The 16,779-nt window shown below is 46.8% G+C and overlaps 1 protein-coding gene across 1 annotated transcript in view; it reads right to left on the reverse strand.

Moving 5' to 3' along the window:
* Positions 1 to 16,779, reverse strand: part of LOC138471985 (uncharacterized) — a 478,612-nt gene that overhangs the window by 95,960 nt on the left and 365,873 nt on the right. The window contains exon 3 of the mRNA XM_069609893.1: positions 7,705 to 7,800. Coding sequence (XP_069465994.1) covers positions 7,705 to 7,800 — 96 coding nt within the window. The remainder of the gene's footprint in view (positions 1 to 7,704; positions 7,801 to 16,779) is intronic.

Consider the following 16,779-nt stretch of genomic DNA (forward strand, 5'->3'; position numbering starts at 1 on the left):
AAATGCTTTCCCATTCCTTCAAAAGCTTCTCAGTAAAATCCTGTAAGGCCTGTTTTAGTACTACAAATACTCCATTTGGAGATTCTTCTATGCATTTTTGATAGAAAGATAGTGATTTCCATAGAGCTATTGCTTTAAGGGATATCAAGGCTAGCTCTCTTCTGATGAGAACCATAGGAGTACTCTTTGGCAGACCTAATGCAGTTTTCTAAAATAGGCCTTCGACCTGTAGCCAAATCCCCTCAGGCAGCCTGAATGATGTCTCTGCCCCGTATGTCAGAATGGGCGTGACTTTTATTCTAAAGAATTGCACCAATGGCATCAGCGAGTAACGGCAATATATTTTTAGTAAAATTCTTCCTTCAGCCGCTAAATTTTTGGCCTTTTTTTACAATGACTCCATTCCAGGAGCCTTGCACCCGCTTTTATTAATGCATACTCCCAAATAGGCAAATTCTTTCACAATCTCAATTCTTTGCCCCTTGAGTGTCCATGGGAAGGTCTTTTTTCCTCTCATACCGTTTCCTTTTCCCAAAATCATAACTCTCGATTTTGCTGGGTTTATTGTTAATTTATTTTCCTGCAAGAACATTTGAATGGAATTTAGCTGACGCTGCAGACCTATCGGTGTCTTGTCAATTACCACTATATCATCGGCATACAAGAGTTTACAGACTGTCGTCTTGCCGATTTTTGGAGGAAATCAAAGTGTGTCCCACAAGGCAGAATCAATATCTGCTAAAAACAAGTTTGGATGCCAACGGGCATCCTTGTTTTAGGCCTAACTTTATTAGTATTGCATTAGTGAGATTTCCCAATCTATCCAGTCTAACCCTAACAGTTGTATCCTGATGGAGATCTGATGTTATTTAGAATTTGTTTTGGACATTTCCATCTCAAATTTTGCCCATGTCAGGTTTCTCTTAATGAAGTCAAACACCTTTGAAAGGTCAATAAATGCCATATACATGTAACTGACTTTTTTTTTGCATTGACTTAGCTTTTAGTAAATTGATCAGAAAGATATTTAGTGGTGTGCCAATACCATTCACAAACCCCGCTTGCCAAGGATCTAAGTGGGCTGCTGCCATTCGCCATTTTGCAAAAGCTTTTAATAGTATTGATCCAAAGATTTTGCCCACCACATCCAATAAGGCAATCGGCTGGTAGTTACCTGGATTAGATCTTAACCCTTTTTTAAATATAGGGCCCACCACCGCTGATTTCCAAGATAGTGGGACTTTTGAGGTTCTCAATATCCCTTCGTATCAGTGATGCAGAAGCGTGGGCCACAATTTAGGATTTTTTTTTCACTTGTATGTTAGATAATCCATCCGAGCCTACTGCTCTCGAATTCTTCAAACCTTTGATAATTTTTTCAAACTATTCTATATCCATGTCTAGGTTTGAGTCTCTCATCCTCCTTTGTTATTTCCGATGTAATACATTTTGTTTCCAAATGAGACTCCTCTTCCTGTGGTTGCATTCTGCAAAAATGGGTTTGCCATCCAGAGGATGAAATTGAAGTGGTCAATAATGCATCTTGTGGTGCATCAAGTTGGTTAATTATAGTCCATGTCGCTGCAGTGTTTTGTTAAAATTATGGCTAGCATTGCTTGGGCATCTTTGTTTAATCATCTATTTTTTGTGACGTTGCAACCAATTATGATAACTTTGTTTTAACTTATGGATTTCTTTAGAGGTTCCCCCCTATTAACTTTTTTCCAACGTTGAATGTTCTTCCTAAACTGCTTTTTCTTTATTGATCTCGCTTTATCCTTGTTGTGTCGAGTGATAGAACTGTGCTTTTTCTAAGATTATTTTGCACCTTAATCGCAAATTTCTGGATCAGCGGAAGATAATTGATTCTGGAATGATCTTCAGTATCCTGCATATTAAACATTGGCGCACTGCTAATCCTATGCGTTCCAGGCTAACGGCAATTGCTGGAACGCAGCGGGCTCTGTCGAGCGCACATCACCAAGCAGAGAAGCCATTTATATTTTGAAAAATCTGCATTCGTCATCTCCCATCAACTACCCGACACTTTTAATCAAATACTGTGAACTAGTTGAGCCACACCCAAGATTTCAAATAAAACATGGCAAATAGTTTAGTCATGCAGTCTTTCAAAAACGTGATAACAGGCACATCACTGTGTTTGCACTAAGAAAAAGGAAACGTTACTCGCTGTAGGGACTACTGTACTCCTAGCCCATAGTCCCCTTTCCTCCATACTTGTGGGGACATTCCGTCCTTTGGGACGGGGAGAGCTTTTTTTGTAGCATCATACAAACATTTACTGTCTTATTTTTATCGCGGGCCCAAGCACATTCGTGGCTATCGGCTCTGCCTCCCCAAGCCCCGCCTCCGGGCCTTGCGCCTCAGTTTATGTTTGACCAGCCTAGGTAGAGCTGTAACTGATAAGCTAAGAAATTGTTATGGGGGATGGAGGGAGGGCGTATGGCGCAAAGAGGACTATTCACCAAGAGTACAGTAGTCACTATGGTGATCAACGTTTTACTCCTACGTCCTGTCCCCTTTCCTCAATACTTGTGGGGGATTCAATAGCACTGATCTCCCAGGGGGTGGAAGGTTCTATTTGGAACTTCAACTGAAGAGATTCTTCAGTACCGCCTGGCCGAATTGCAAGTCTGCTCTCGAACTCATGTCCAGGCAATAGTGTCTGCAAAACGCTGAGTCGCTTCCTTTGTGGTATTTTCCTGGGGGACATGCCTTTGAAATGCCAGAGGCTGCCTATGCTCTGACAAGGTGGCGTGGAGCCCCTTCAGATGGGGCCATTTCTGTAGATTATAGCTTCCAAGAATCACCGCCCCAGTCCATCTGGCAATGGTCACTGTCGAGGAAGAGGAACCTTGTTTGTGCCGCCAAACGTCACAAAAGAACTGAGGGGATTTCCTGGAGTCCTTGCTCCTGTCTAGTTAAAACCTCAAAGCCCTCCAGACATCCAGGGCATGGAGGACTACCCGATTCCAAGGGTGGGTTCAGAAAAAAATACCAGGAGGCAAATCTCCTGGTTGATGTGGAACTCAGATACTGCTTTAGGAAGTAATGACCGGTGAGTGCACAGCACTACCTTGTCACAATTTAAAGGATGATAAAGGCTTATCAGCTGCTATAGCCTGTATCTCGCTCACTCTTCTGTCTGAGGTAATTGCTACCAGGAATGCTGTCTTCCAAAACAAACACCCGACATCCGAGGAAGCCAGTCGGTTCAAACAGTTTGTGGCACAATGCTGTCAGGACTATATTCAAATCCCATTTGGGGTGAGGAGGTTGGAACATTGGAAACAGACGGCACAGACCATCAAAATGTCACTTTACCACCAGGTGTGCGATCGAGAAACATTGATCGCTGGAATTTAGGTAGGCATCCAGCGGCCACAAATAAGTTCTGCAGGTTTCAGGCTTATTTCCTGAAGCGGCTAGATGAGAGATAAAAGAAAGAAAGTTGTCTAGTGAAGCCGTCAAAGGACTTTTATGCTTCTCAAGGGACCAGTGGCATAATCGTAGTCACCTGCTTTTATTCTGCGATCTGGTGGAGTCCCTTTGAGCCACTTGTAAAATATGCATGTTCTCGTCAGAGAGCCCCAGGTGACCTACGGCCCGGACCTCAGTTACCATGCTGTCAAGTTCAGTGATTGTGGGGAGGGGTGATTAATCTTCCCCTCTTCCATTGTCAGCAAATCCTGGTGAACTGACAGATATTCGAGTCGGTTTGAATAGGTCAACTAGATCCAAGAACCAGAACTATGCTGGCTACCATGGTGCAACTATTATGAGCGAACAGCAATCTGTTTCTTGGAATTCCTACAGAGCGTGATGTACTAGTGGTACAGAGAAGACAACCATACGCTGTCATCCCAATCCATGTAATCTCCAGAGCATCCCACAGAGAACCTTCTCCCTATCCTCCCCTGGATGCATACTCCGGACAGTGGTAGTTAAGGTTGGAGGCAAACGGGTTCACTTGGGGGAATCCCCACCAGCAGAACAGATATTTCAACACTTGAGGGTTGAGTTGCCAGTCGTGGTTGGCTTCCGCAAGACGGCTCAGATGATCCGCTTTTGTGTTCAACGTACCAGGTAGGTGAATTGCTTGAAGCCATATGTTGTGACGAACCACCCATTCCCACAATTCCAAGGTCAAACATAGGAGAAAAGAATCTGTTGTGCTCACTACCTGGGGGAAAGGGTCACGGAAGGAAACCCCCTGTATCAGATTCAGAGGGTTGGCCCACCAAAGGAAGTCCTGGGTCAAGTCTTGGGGAATATGAATCAGTTGCAACTGGAGGTCTGAAACTTGCAAACAGGAGAGTCTCAGCGTTAGCTGGGTCCTCTGCATTTTTAACCTGGTCATAGGAACTGCTTGAATGCAGGATGCCATCCACCCCTGCAGACTCTGGAATGACCACACAGTGGTGTTGTTGGAGGAAAGTAACAGAGCAGGTATGCTGCATTTCCATTACCGTCTCGATAGCTAGAAAGACTATAGCGGATTAGTCGGGTGTCCCCAAGGAAGCCTATAAAAATCAAGCATTGACTTGCTGTCAAATTGAACTTCTTCCAGTTTCAGTTGTAAAGCAAATCCAGGAGGTAGTGGGGCAGAACCTCTACTTTTTGGCCTTACCAGCCAGTCATCCAGCTATGGGTAGACATATGTACCCTGGATAACCACAGCACCCAGCATTTTCATGAACACTCGGGTGCTGCATTGAGAACAACAGGGAGGATACAAAACACGGAGGTGCCCCCCTCTCACCCTCCGCACCAGAAATATCAGAAACATCTGATGCAGGATCCATATGGGGATATACAGGTAAGCATTCCTCAGATCCAATCCCCTTGTTACAAGACTGAGCGGATTTGTGCAGGGGTAATCATTTTACATTTCTGGAGGGGGAAGGACAGAATTGAAGTCTGCCAAATCCAGGATAGTGCACAGGCCTGACTGGTTGAGCAGACCGGAATAAAAACCATGTCGAACTTCTGGACTGGGCACCTACTCTATAGCTTTCATCTCCAGTAGTTGGGAAGCTGCGTAGCCACTAGGGAGCTGGGGTTCGGTTGGAAGGATAGGCAGTGCCAGTAATCTTTCGAGGCACTGCCTATCCTGCACAGCTGAGCCTAGGCTCCCTAGTGGCCACCCAGCCTCCATAGTGAAGAACCAGCCTCCCACACACTCTGTGGCCTTCCATCTTCCCTAACCAAGGACCAACATATACAGCCTACCCCGCCTTGATAAAGGCTTTGGTCGAAACATGTGTTGGCTTTTTCTCACATGTCACCGGCACTATACATGTAAAACTAACCAACAGCACTGACCTGCTCAATAAAACAAGATTTGGCAACAAACACAAGGTGTGATGGCCTTCAAATCAGCCTATACTAACAGAATGTGAATAAAATCAAATGCCAATACAAACAGTTTGCCAACCAACTACAGTGGAACTAGCTTGCATGAGCTGAAGGGCAGAATTTGTGAAGACTTTTTTGCCCAGGACTTCCAGGGCATGAGCCTCCTTGCTCAACACCTGTGATGCAGCTGAGGAAGACTATGCTGAGGCAGGCTTAGAAAACATGATGGCCGCTGCAAACACGGACGAGGACGGCTGCAGGCCGGATGACAACAAGACCACCTCCGTTTTAAGGAACAGATATCGTAAATCGATTCTTTGTTGGTGGGCGTCACCGAATGAGGGTTAACCCAGATCATTTTCACCTCTGCTAGTACATCCTTTTGAAGGAATATCCCCATTCTTTTCAACCGCTTAATGGATTGGGTCCCTGCTCATAGCGCTCTCACCAAAGGTGGAGGGACAGTGATTTCTAGGAATCCCATTATGTCCATATGCCTGTCGGGAAAGGCTGTTGCCGACAACTGGATCTACTCTCCCTCCTCTGTCAGATCAGGATCCGCTGGCTCTTTAAAATCCAGTGCTGGAGGCGGGACCGGCTCTTGGACTGGAGGGGCCCTGGGAGGCTAAGGAGCTTGCGGTAATGGGGAAGACGCTTGTGGCTCCACCAGAGGCAGAAGAGGCGGATTAGGAATTTCCAGAGGTTTAGGCACCATCTCCTTGAAAATGCCCTCGACATACTCCCTCATATGATCCGAATGCATTAGCGTATGGAACCTCGGAAAGAAAGCATCCACAGACTGATGTGGTCTCTCTGCTATTGAGGGCTAGGCCTCTGAGGTGGGGTAGGCCTGAACCATGATCCCGTGGAAATTGGTTGCCAAGCTGGTCTGGACATGGATCCGTGTAATAGAGCAGAGGTGATGGGCAGAGACAGAGTTGGTGGTTTAGACAAAAGAGTAGGTACCGACCACTCCACTCTAAGGGGTGAGGGGGTCACCCTTTGAATGTGCTCTGGGAAAGGACCCTGATGGCTCCTGTCCCAAAGACGCACTTTGAGTGGATCTAGGCCGCTCCTTTATTGCCGAAAAGGCAGATGATAGAAGACCTGACTGGACTGGCCCCATTTTTGTCTGGGTTGGACTGTGGTGCTTAGCCCTCATACAGGGAACCTCAGCAGTGCTGGTATTAGATTTAGCACTCGGTGAGGGACCCTCAGGGGTACGCCCGATGTAGTTAGCCCAGGCCCGGGGAACCTCAGCACCGGTGGGAAAAGTTTAGCCCTACTTGAGGGAACATCAGGGGGGGTCCCTGGCAGATTTAGCATCCCGATGGGAAGCCTTGCTGGTACTGTCTTTAGCTCTTCTTGAGGGAACCTCTTGGGAGACCTCAGTAACTTTATCCCACCAAAGGGGGAACCTCAGCTTTGCCCGTATGAGCTTTAGCCAGAGTGGGGTAACCTCAGAGCAAGCTCCAGTATCCAATTTGGCCTTGTGCGCCTCAGGACGAGTCCTGGTAGTGCTAGGGTGTGATCGACCCCTCCCACGACTGGGGACATCAGTAGAGTAACCACCAGCATGAGGTAGCCTGAAAAGGAAATAACTTAACGGTCAACGCTTCTTCACCAAGACGAACGCGCTATGTGCTCTAGCGCTACCTGTCAGAAGGCTTCTTCAACATAAAAATAAGACAGAACTTTTTTGTATGGTGCAACAAAAAAACTCTGGTCCCATCCCGATGGACAGAACGTCCCCAAAAGTATGGAGGAAAGGGGACGGGCTGTAGGATTATTATCTGTTTAGTAACATGCTGATCGGGCTCCATGCAAGAAAGAGCGCATTTTGAAATTGCATAACCACTACTTTCAATGTAGTTCATAGTTAGCACAGCGTTGGTCTGCCATGGTTCTGAGGCATGAAAGAATCATTTGGTAGTTAACTTACTGAACATTCACTAGCTGCTATATAGCTATTTACACAGCTACAACATCAATTGGCTTTCACCGCTCATTACATCTCAAATGCTTACTCTGTTGCTCAGAGGCTGAATATGAAAGCTCGGCTGGTCACTTAGCAGTAATCCTTGTGCCTAGAATCCATGACAAGGTAACCCACAATACCAAACTGCAACAGTGATGTTTGGGGAGACTTGATGCGCTTTAATTATAGAGCAGCAAAAAACAAAAAATAGGGACAAGCAGGAGCGAATACTTCTACAAATTACATACCTTACACAGAACAGACACTTAAAATTACCATTTTTTCCCCAGGAATATTAATGTCAACCAAACCACTCTGCTCATGAATGCCCCATGCATTTTGCTCACCAGAGTATATTCTGACTGGTGCAGGTTCTTTCTTCACATTCTTGCTGTGTCCTTCCTCTGGACTTGATGAAAGTCTTGCTTTAATAAGTGGAATTGCTACAAACAAAAATAAAATCAGGAAAATACAAAGCAATTGTGTGAATGATCAAACAAGCATTTTCTAGCACTGAAATTCACAGCAAATAAAAAAAACATGTATTGTGCTTTAAGACATTAATGGTGGTCACGGAAGGATGAGTGAAACACCACAGAAACTCCTTGTCAGAAAACACACAAGTACACGTACACACGTACAAGTACACACAAAAGTACAAGTACACACACACACATTTTCAGAAATACCAGTGTGACAGTAGACCAAACCAGAGCTAGTACCGACTTTCTGTTGGTATGCAAATGTGTATATTCCGAAAACTAGTACAACAATCAAAGCAATACAATTTTAAAAAACAATCTGCAATTTCAATTTGGGGCAGAGTTTAAACAAAATTCATTCAAGTCAATTACATGCTTGTAAATGTAGCACTTAATTAGAATTACAACAACAGAACTATACCGTTTATTTGTAGGCAGATGGCAACAGTCTTTTGGAAGTTCACACTTGCAGCCTGCCCTTCGGTCCCAGTTTCCTGCTTCTGTGAACCAGGACAACCAAGTGGTATGAATAATATCATAGTGTGAGGGTAAGGTGCGATTGGGGGTCTTGCAAGGCTACACTGCAAAATGATGCCACAAGGTAGCATGTGGGTTCATAGCAAGAAGGTGTTTTCTTTAGCAACAGGCTTTGAGCAGACCTACTGCCCACACTCCACACTACAGAGCATAAACTGCAGCTCAATTAAGAGCATAGGGGAGGGAGCAGAGAGAAGGGGGCTGGCAGCAAACTCCTCCTCCTAAGTTCCAACAGTATCGGTTTAAGCTCCAAAGTAATGCATTGACCCCCATTACCTGACGTGACCCATGTGACACTGCTTTTAGCCCAAAGACAAATAGTCATAGAACTTGGAGTACTTCATCAAGGTCTGCCTGTATGAGGATGGATCACAGCAAAGCCAGACATCAATGGGATACATTTACATATTCAAACGGTATAACAGTACTGATGGATGCTCTGGGATCTAGAAAGCATGCTTCATTGTAGCCTCAGAGGCGATTTCCACTTGCCAGCACCCACGTGTTACATCATCATAGACCAGAGATACTGGGTGGCGTCCAATGGTTCAATGAACACAAGAGTCTGGGTCTGGCATTAGATTTGGTGATGCTGGCAAGGGCATGGAATCTACTTTCCCTAGCTAGAGTCAACTTTGTTCCTACACATGGGTGGCAATCCACATTTAAAGGGCGCAAGACGACAAATGTCATTGCCCAGGCAAGAAATCAAATCTTTACACTGAGTCTCACGGGAGCAAAGTAGATTTTCAAGTACTTCATTGGCATATAGGACCCCTGTTACATTCACTCCTCCTGCCTTCTCTCTTTCTCTCTTCAACTGTGTCCCCTAGATTTCCTAAAACCCCCACATTCTACTGGGGGTCTCAGACAGGAAGGAAAGCAGGAGGGTGAGAAATGCTATGCATTCTCCTCTTTTACTAACAGAACATCTCCCACAATATTTCCCAAACACAAAAGGAGAACCAAAGTGCTGGAACAATAGTGTACAGTGCAAACCATGAGTGCCAGACATTTTAAAAGGTTCATTTATCAATTTTTACATTGGAAAATCCCTAAATGTGTCTGGGTCTTGGCATTTTCTGCTCTCTCCCTCCCCTCCGAACACACCTTCTTTCTGCATTCTCTTACACAATTTCCCCAACTACTTCTTCATAGTACAGACTCCTTTCATCAGTTATTCCAAATCTCTCATCCCTCATAAAACTGTGCTGAAATCCATCCACCCAAACTTGCTCCATTCCGCTCTTCATTTGGTCGACCAGCTTATATTACAAACCCCATCAACCCTTAGTGCGAAACAAATGTTGACGGACTTTATCTGGTTGAAGAACTTGAGTTTTCCCTTTTCTCTATTACTACGCCACTTGATCCTTCCATAATTGCCTCCTGTTATATCCCTTTTTTCCTTGACATATGTACTTTTGGAATTGAAATAGGGCTCGTACTTTTTTAGCGCATTCTGAATATTTCCTGCCACAAATAGCTCATCCACAATTCTTACATCCACTCTGATTCAACCATGTTCAGGATTAGTATTGGGCTCTCTGGTCCTCGAAAGCCTTGAGCAGACAAGTGGCATTGTGCATGACACAATATACCACACTAATTCCTTCAAAGCACCCCTTCACAACCCCCTCATTGCTCATGGTTTGCTGTATACCAGCCCCTATCGCATGGCTCAACCTCTCCATCATTCCATACACAGAAGAACTTGCAAATGATCTTTACTTCAACAGTATTTCTCCATCTCCTTGGATGAAAACAGTGTACAATTCTCATTCAGGATAAGATCAAGAAAGATATCCCTCCTGAGGATAGCCTCGAAAAACAGATTCGTCCAGTGGTGACTTGCTCTACAAGAGCTACTTCTGGCCATTTGGTATACTGATCAATCATCACAATTAAAAATGCACTGGTTGGCGGTGTTCAATGAGTTCTGCGAGACGGGTAACATCTCACCCCCTGTGGAAAGGGCGCCATCACCCTGATCTCAAAACCAGGGAAAAGCCTGCAGCTGAGTTCCTCATACAGGCCGATCACACTTACCAAGGTAGACACCAAACTTTACACAAGGGTTCTAGCGGCTAGGTTGGAAGGTGTGCTTCCGTCCCTAATTGCACAAGATCAGTCTGGATTTAGTCAGGGGTGGAACACATTCAGTAACATAAGAAGGGTCCTGCATATAATTGACAAAGCCGCAAAGGAAAAAGGGGAGAGCATTTATTAATGCTCTATGCTGAAAAGGCATTTGATCGCGTCAACTGAGTTTATGAAGCAAACATTTAAGAAGGTGGCAGTGAGGTCGAACTTTGAGGATAGTTCAGGCAAACTAGCAGACTCCCACAGCAAGGATCAAAGGGAATGGGGGTTTGACAAATCTGTTTCCAATCAGCCAGGGAACTAAACAGGAGTGTTTGCTATCTCCCCAACTCTTTGCTTTAGTGATGGAACCATTTGCACACTGAATAAGGGAGAACTGGGAGGTTCAGGAGGTCAAGTGGGCGAATAAAGATCACAAAATTGGCTGGTTTCTCAATGATGTAGTTCTCATGGTTGCCAAGCCGGAAACATCACTACCAGCAATAATGGGGGAGATAAAAGGACTTCACTGAAGTGCCTGAATTCAAGGTGAACTATTCCAAGTCTGAGATCTTTAACTTATTGGTGGTGATGGATGAGCGGGAGAGATTGGATACCAATGCCCCATTCAGGTGGGCAGATGGCCTGGTAAGTTACTTGGTAATTAATCTGACACCAACCGCCAGTCGGATAGTAGGGGCAAACTACCCACCACTGGCGTGGCAAATCAAATCAGACCCAGCGAGAGGAAGGGGCTATATGTCTCATGACTGGGTAGGATAATATGGGGTGCATTTAAAGGCCCCAAACAGAAGAACAAGTTACTTCTTACCTTTTAACGTTCTTTCGACGGGATGTTCCTCCGACATATTCCTGATCTTTGATAATACATTTCCAGCTTGTGGCCTCGGAATTTTTTTCTGTAGAGGGCGCTGCGCGTCGACGTCCGCCGAGTCGATGTACCTCGACGGCCACTGTATCGGCGCCGACGTAGCCACGCGCTGCGTCCGTTGCTCAGTTCCATTTTGTAGCATAAGAAAAGTCATGCCTGAATTGGTTATTGACCTTGAAGGAGCGTAAGCTGCAACCACAAGGGAAGTATCACTGCGGGGATGGATGGGAGGGGCGATAAGGAATACGTCGGAGGAACATCCCGTCGAAAGAACATTACAAGGTAAGAAGTAACTTGTTCTTCGAAGGGATTGTGTCCTCCGACGTATTCCTTATCTTTGATAGACTCCCATAACAGTGGCATGTAATTGGAGGTGGGAGTGAGAATGTTATGTATCCCTTTAGGGATGGACCGAATGTAATATGGCCTTGCCAAATCTGGTCTCTTGGCTAGTGGAGGAATCCAGATTGTAAAATGTTGTGAATGTATGTGCGGACGACCATGTGGCAGCCGCACATATGTCTCGGACCGGTACCCCTCTTTGGAGAGCCGAAGAGGCTGCGATACCCCTGGTTGAATGAGCCTTGAGATTTTGGGGTGGCTCTTTCCCTGACAGTTTGTAACATTCCAGAATGGCCAAAATAATCCACCTGTAGATGGTTTGTTTTGTTATGGGTAGTCCCAACTTGTGACCTGAGTATCCTACAAACAGTTGGTCTGCTTGCCAGATCCTAACCATTTTGCTGATGTAAAAGCCGAGAGCTTGCCTTGGGTCCAGCCTATGTAGCCTTTCTTCCTCTTTCCCCGAATGGGGAGGAGGGTAGAACGAAGGTAAGGTAATTTTCTGAGTAATATGAAATTCAGAAACCACCTTTGGGAGGAAATTAGGCTTCACCTGTAGGACAACCTTGTCCTTGTGGAAAATTGTATGTGGGGATTTACAGGAGAGAGCTTGTAGCTCGCTCATCCTCCTAGCAGATGTTAGTGCAACCAATAGGACAGTTTTAAGCGTGAGAAATCTCAGCGAACAAGAGTGAAGTGGTTCGAATGGAGTGCCCATTAGGAAGTTTAAGACTAAATTTAAGTCCCATAAGGGAACCTGGAATGGTTTTGGAGGATAAACATTAGTTAATCCCTTGAGAAATTGTACCACTAAAGGAAGTTTGAAATACAATGGTTCCTCCCCAGTGCGCTTGAAGATAGAAAACTCTGCGAGATAGCCTTTTACAGTGCCAACTTGAAGGCCTGAGTTTGCCAAGTAGAGTAGAAACGATAACACTGTTGGTGTACCACATGAAAAAGGGTTGATATTCTCTTCCCTACACCAGCTGCAAAATTTGTTCCAACGGCAGCGGTAAAAAGACTTTGTTGCTGGCCTTCTGGCCGAAAGCAACACTACCATGAAGCTAAGCGTGAAGGTTGAGGGTTCTGGTGTCTGGATGGAGAACCTGACCTCCCTTCTGAGAGAGAAGATTCTCTTCGAGTGGAAGACGGATTGGAGGACAGATGGACATATCTAGAAGGTCCGGGTACCACGTTCTCCTGGCCCAATCCGGGGCAATTAGGATCATGGTTTTCCGGAATCTTCTCAACCTCCTGATCATTTGAGGAGTAACAGGGACTGGTGGGAACATGTAAAGGAGTGGAAACTCCCAATCCACTACAAACGCGCCTCCTTGAGCTCCTCTCGGGGGAACTTCCCTTGAACAGAACAGAACGTACTTCCTGTTGGTGCTTGTGGCGAACAGATCCACCTAAGGGGTTCCCCAAAGGGCGAAGATCTCTTGAAGGACTTCCTGAGCTAGCTCCCACTCGTGGGAGACTGTGCTCTGCCTACTCAGAGCATCCGCTGTCAAGTTCTTCTCTCCGGCTAGGTGGACTGCCGATAGAGAGATTCATTCTTGGATTGGCCAAAACCAGAGCTGCATCGCCTCTCTGCACAGTGGCAGTGATACTACGCCTCTTTTGTTGAGGTAGTGCATGGCCACCGTGTTGTCCGTCATCATCAAGGCATTTCTCCCCTGTACTGATGGCAGGAAAGCTTTCAGCGCTAGTCTGATTGCTCTCAGATCCAATAGGTTGCTGTGTAGTCTGGACTCCGATGGTGACCAACGACCGCTGATGGTCAAGTCGTTGGCATGGGCTCCCCACCCCGTGAGTGAGGCGTCTGACTACTGTTCTCTCCGGCCATGGTTGCCAAAACAGTTCTCCTTTCAAGATGTTCTCTGGATAGGCCCACCATTGAAGGTCGCAGGCTACCTTGTCCGGAATCCGGAGGAGATCTGTCATTCTCCCTGAGAATTGCGACCACCGACTACTCAGTGCCCACTGAACAGATCTCATTCTCAGGCGAGCGTCAGGCACAAGGAAGTTGCAGGATGCCATGAGGCCTAGCAACCTCAAAAAGTCGAAGGCTGGGAGACATTGGGCATTTTGAAACTTGGTGACCATCTGTACAATATCTTGAGCCCTCACCTCTGGTGGCGAGACTTTTCGCAGGGAAGTGTCCAGGACCGCTCCAATGAACTGGAGTCTGTGATGGTATCATCTGCGACTTCTTTAAATTGAGGGAGAAGCCCAGTTTGTGAAGGAAGTGGCAGACATAATCTAGCTGGGTCTGGGCTTGTTTCGAAGATGCAGCACTGATCAGCCAATCGTCCAGGTAGGGGTAGACGTGGATCCCTTCCCTCCTTAGACTCGCGCCATTACCGACATCAGCTTGGTGAAGACCCTCGGGGCGGAGGTCAGTCCAAATGGCAGAACTCGAAATGAATAATGAGACTCGCCAATTGCGAACCTCAGGTATTTCCTGTGTTTGGGATGGATTGGCACATGGAAATAAGCATCCTGAAGGTCCAGAGATACCAGCCAGTCCTGGAGCTGGAGGGCCTGAAGGATCTGAGAGAGAGTTACCATCTTGAACTTGTGCTTTCTGAGGAACCTGTTCAATTCTCGTAAGTCCAGAATGGGTCTCAGTCCTCCGTCCTTCTTTGGTATGAGAAATTAGGGGGGGGGAGGGAGTACCAGCCCTTGTTCCTGTCCGCTACAGGTACCGGTTCTATGGCACCTTTCTCTAGCAGGTCTATGATCTCCTGCAAGAGGAGCGGATCTGGAACTTTTAGAGAACTGTTCCCCGGTGGATGACTGCGAGGGATGTGTAGAAACGGTAGGCAGTAACCCTGGGCAACTGTCTCCAATGCCCAAGCATCTGACGTTATAGCCTGCCATACCGTCAGATGGTGAGTTAACCTGCCCCCTACAGGTGTATTGTGTGGAAAGGCCTCAGAGTGGTTTGGGGGCGGCTGATGCAGATGCCGAGGGTAAAGAGGCACCTGCTGCTGCTGCGGCGGCCTTAGTACCTTTGACCCGTCCACCTCGGGTGGATCTCCTTTGGCCTCTTTGAGCCGGCTGTCCTCTGCCTTTCCCGAATGCGGAATAGCAAAAGGACTTTCCACTCCCAGAGGTTCCTGAGGGGCGAAAAGGTGTTTGGCGGATAGCAGCTCCTAAAGATTTTGCTGCTGCTTTAGAAGTCTGCAACCTTTCCAGACTGTCATCAGCCTTTTTTCCGAATAGTGAAGAGCCGTCAAAGGGCATATTCAAAAGTCTGGCCTGTACATCTGGAGCAAAGCCAGAACTTTCGCAACCACAGATGCCTGCGGATTGTTGTACTTGCCGCCATGGCCCTGCTGATACTGTCAGCGGAACCAATGCCAGTTTGAAGTGATTCGCACATGGCATCTGTGCCATCTTTAATAATGTTAAGGAAGGCCTCCTTTTACTCTCCTTCGGGTATGCAGTCAGCCGCTGATGAAGCACACTCCCACAGTGTGTGACTGAACCTGGCGAGCGTACAGGTGGCGTTGATGGACTTCAACGCCATACTACAAGCAGAGCAGACTTTCTTCGCCATAGAATCATACCTCTTGTCATCTCTATCCTGTGGGACAGTAGGGCAAGCTGTCCTACTGCTAGATGAAGTTGCCGCTTGAACCACCAGGCTCTTTGGAGTCAGGTGTTTTGATAAGTATTCAGGGTCAGCAGCCGCTACCCTATACTTGGCTGACAATCTTTTATTGACCGCAGGGATAACTTCAGGAGTTGCTAATTAGATGTAATTTTCCTTTGTAAGGCTGCATGGAAGGGGACCACAGGGTCCTCCTGTGGACCTTTGTCTAATATGTCTGTTAGGTCATCCTGTTGAAAAACAGGCGAAGGTGCAGACCAACCCATAAATTCAATAATTCTTGCCATAAGGGTTCTATAGGTTTTTTCGGCATGTTCCCCTGGGTCTGGCTTAACAAATTCCACTTTTGGGGAAGTGTCCAGTCCACTTGCCTTATGTAGTGACTCCCGTAGGTCCTTCAACCTTCTTTCCTCAGAGGTGAAATCCTCTGAATTAGGCGGTGTGGTCCTCTGTAACCCAAATGTTTCCTGGTCAGAATCTTCCCCCTCTTCATAAATTGAAGATAGTCCAGGGTACTCTGACCTCTGAAATGGTGTAAACCCATCTCTAAGGTAGAAGGAGCCAAACTCGTAATTATTGGACGAGAAAACGTCGATGTCGTTGACACCGATGTGACAGGCTTCGAAGGCGCCGAGAACGGCGTCGAGAAAACTGGAGGAGGTCTCGAAGAACTCGAGAGGATCGGGATCCTACTTGAGGACATCGACGACTGTCTCAGCGTCGTGCCGGAGGCCCTTGGAATCACTGTTGGCTGTGGAGTAGCCTTGGTCTTCTCTTTCATCGGCGTCGATGATGGCGTCGAGTCGATCGACCGATGCGTCGAGGAACCCTTCGACAACGGCGTCGATCCATGCGTCGAAGGAATCCTCGACGAAGATGGTGCCTTCTTACCCGATGGCTCTTGGCGCTCTCGGGTGGAATGTTTCGCCGGGTGCTGCGACTCGCAGCGTTTCGATTTTTTGGGTTTTTCACCCGGGGTATCACCCTCAGCTGTCTTCGAGAGGGTTGGAGGGGGGGGGTTGATGCTGCTTTCTCGAAGACGCTGAACATTTTCTTTCTGAATTCCTCCCACTCAGCCTGAGAGCTGTGTTTAGTAGGACAGGAGACCCTTTCAGGGGAAACAGAAGATGACGAGGAAGGGGATCTTCGACGTCTCTTTTTTGAGTGGCTTGATCTCGACGAATGATGGGAGCTACTTCGAGATCTAGAATGGGAATGTTTGACGGCGAGGAGACGAATGCACCGACTCAGCCGAAGAAGCCTTCGAGGAGGTTTTGACTGATTACCTCTCTCGAGCTTCCCCTTGCGCTCCTTCAAGGCTTTCGCCGTCATGGACATGCAGTCCTCACACTCCGAATAATGATGCTCGGCTCCCAAGCACCACAAGCAGATCCTGTGTGGATCCGTTATCGACATTTTTTACCGCAGTCTCGACATTTCGTGAAGCCGGATCGCGGCGTCGTAG

This window comes from Ambystoma mexicanum, chromosome 8 (genome assembly GCF_040938575.1).
Source record: "Ambystoma mexicanum isolate Mex_15411 chromosome 8, UKY_AmexF1_1, whole genome shotgun sequence".
Taxonomy (NCBI): Eukaryota; Metazoa; Chordata; class Amphibia; order Caudata; family Ambystomatidae; genus Ambystoma; species Ambystoma mexicanum.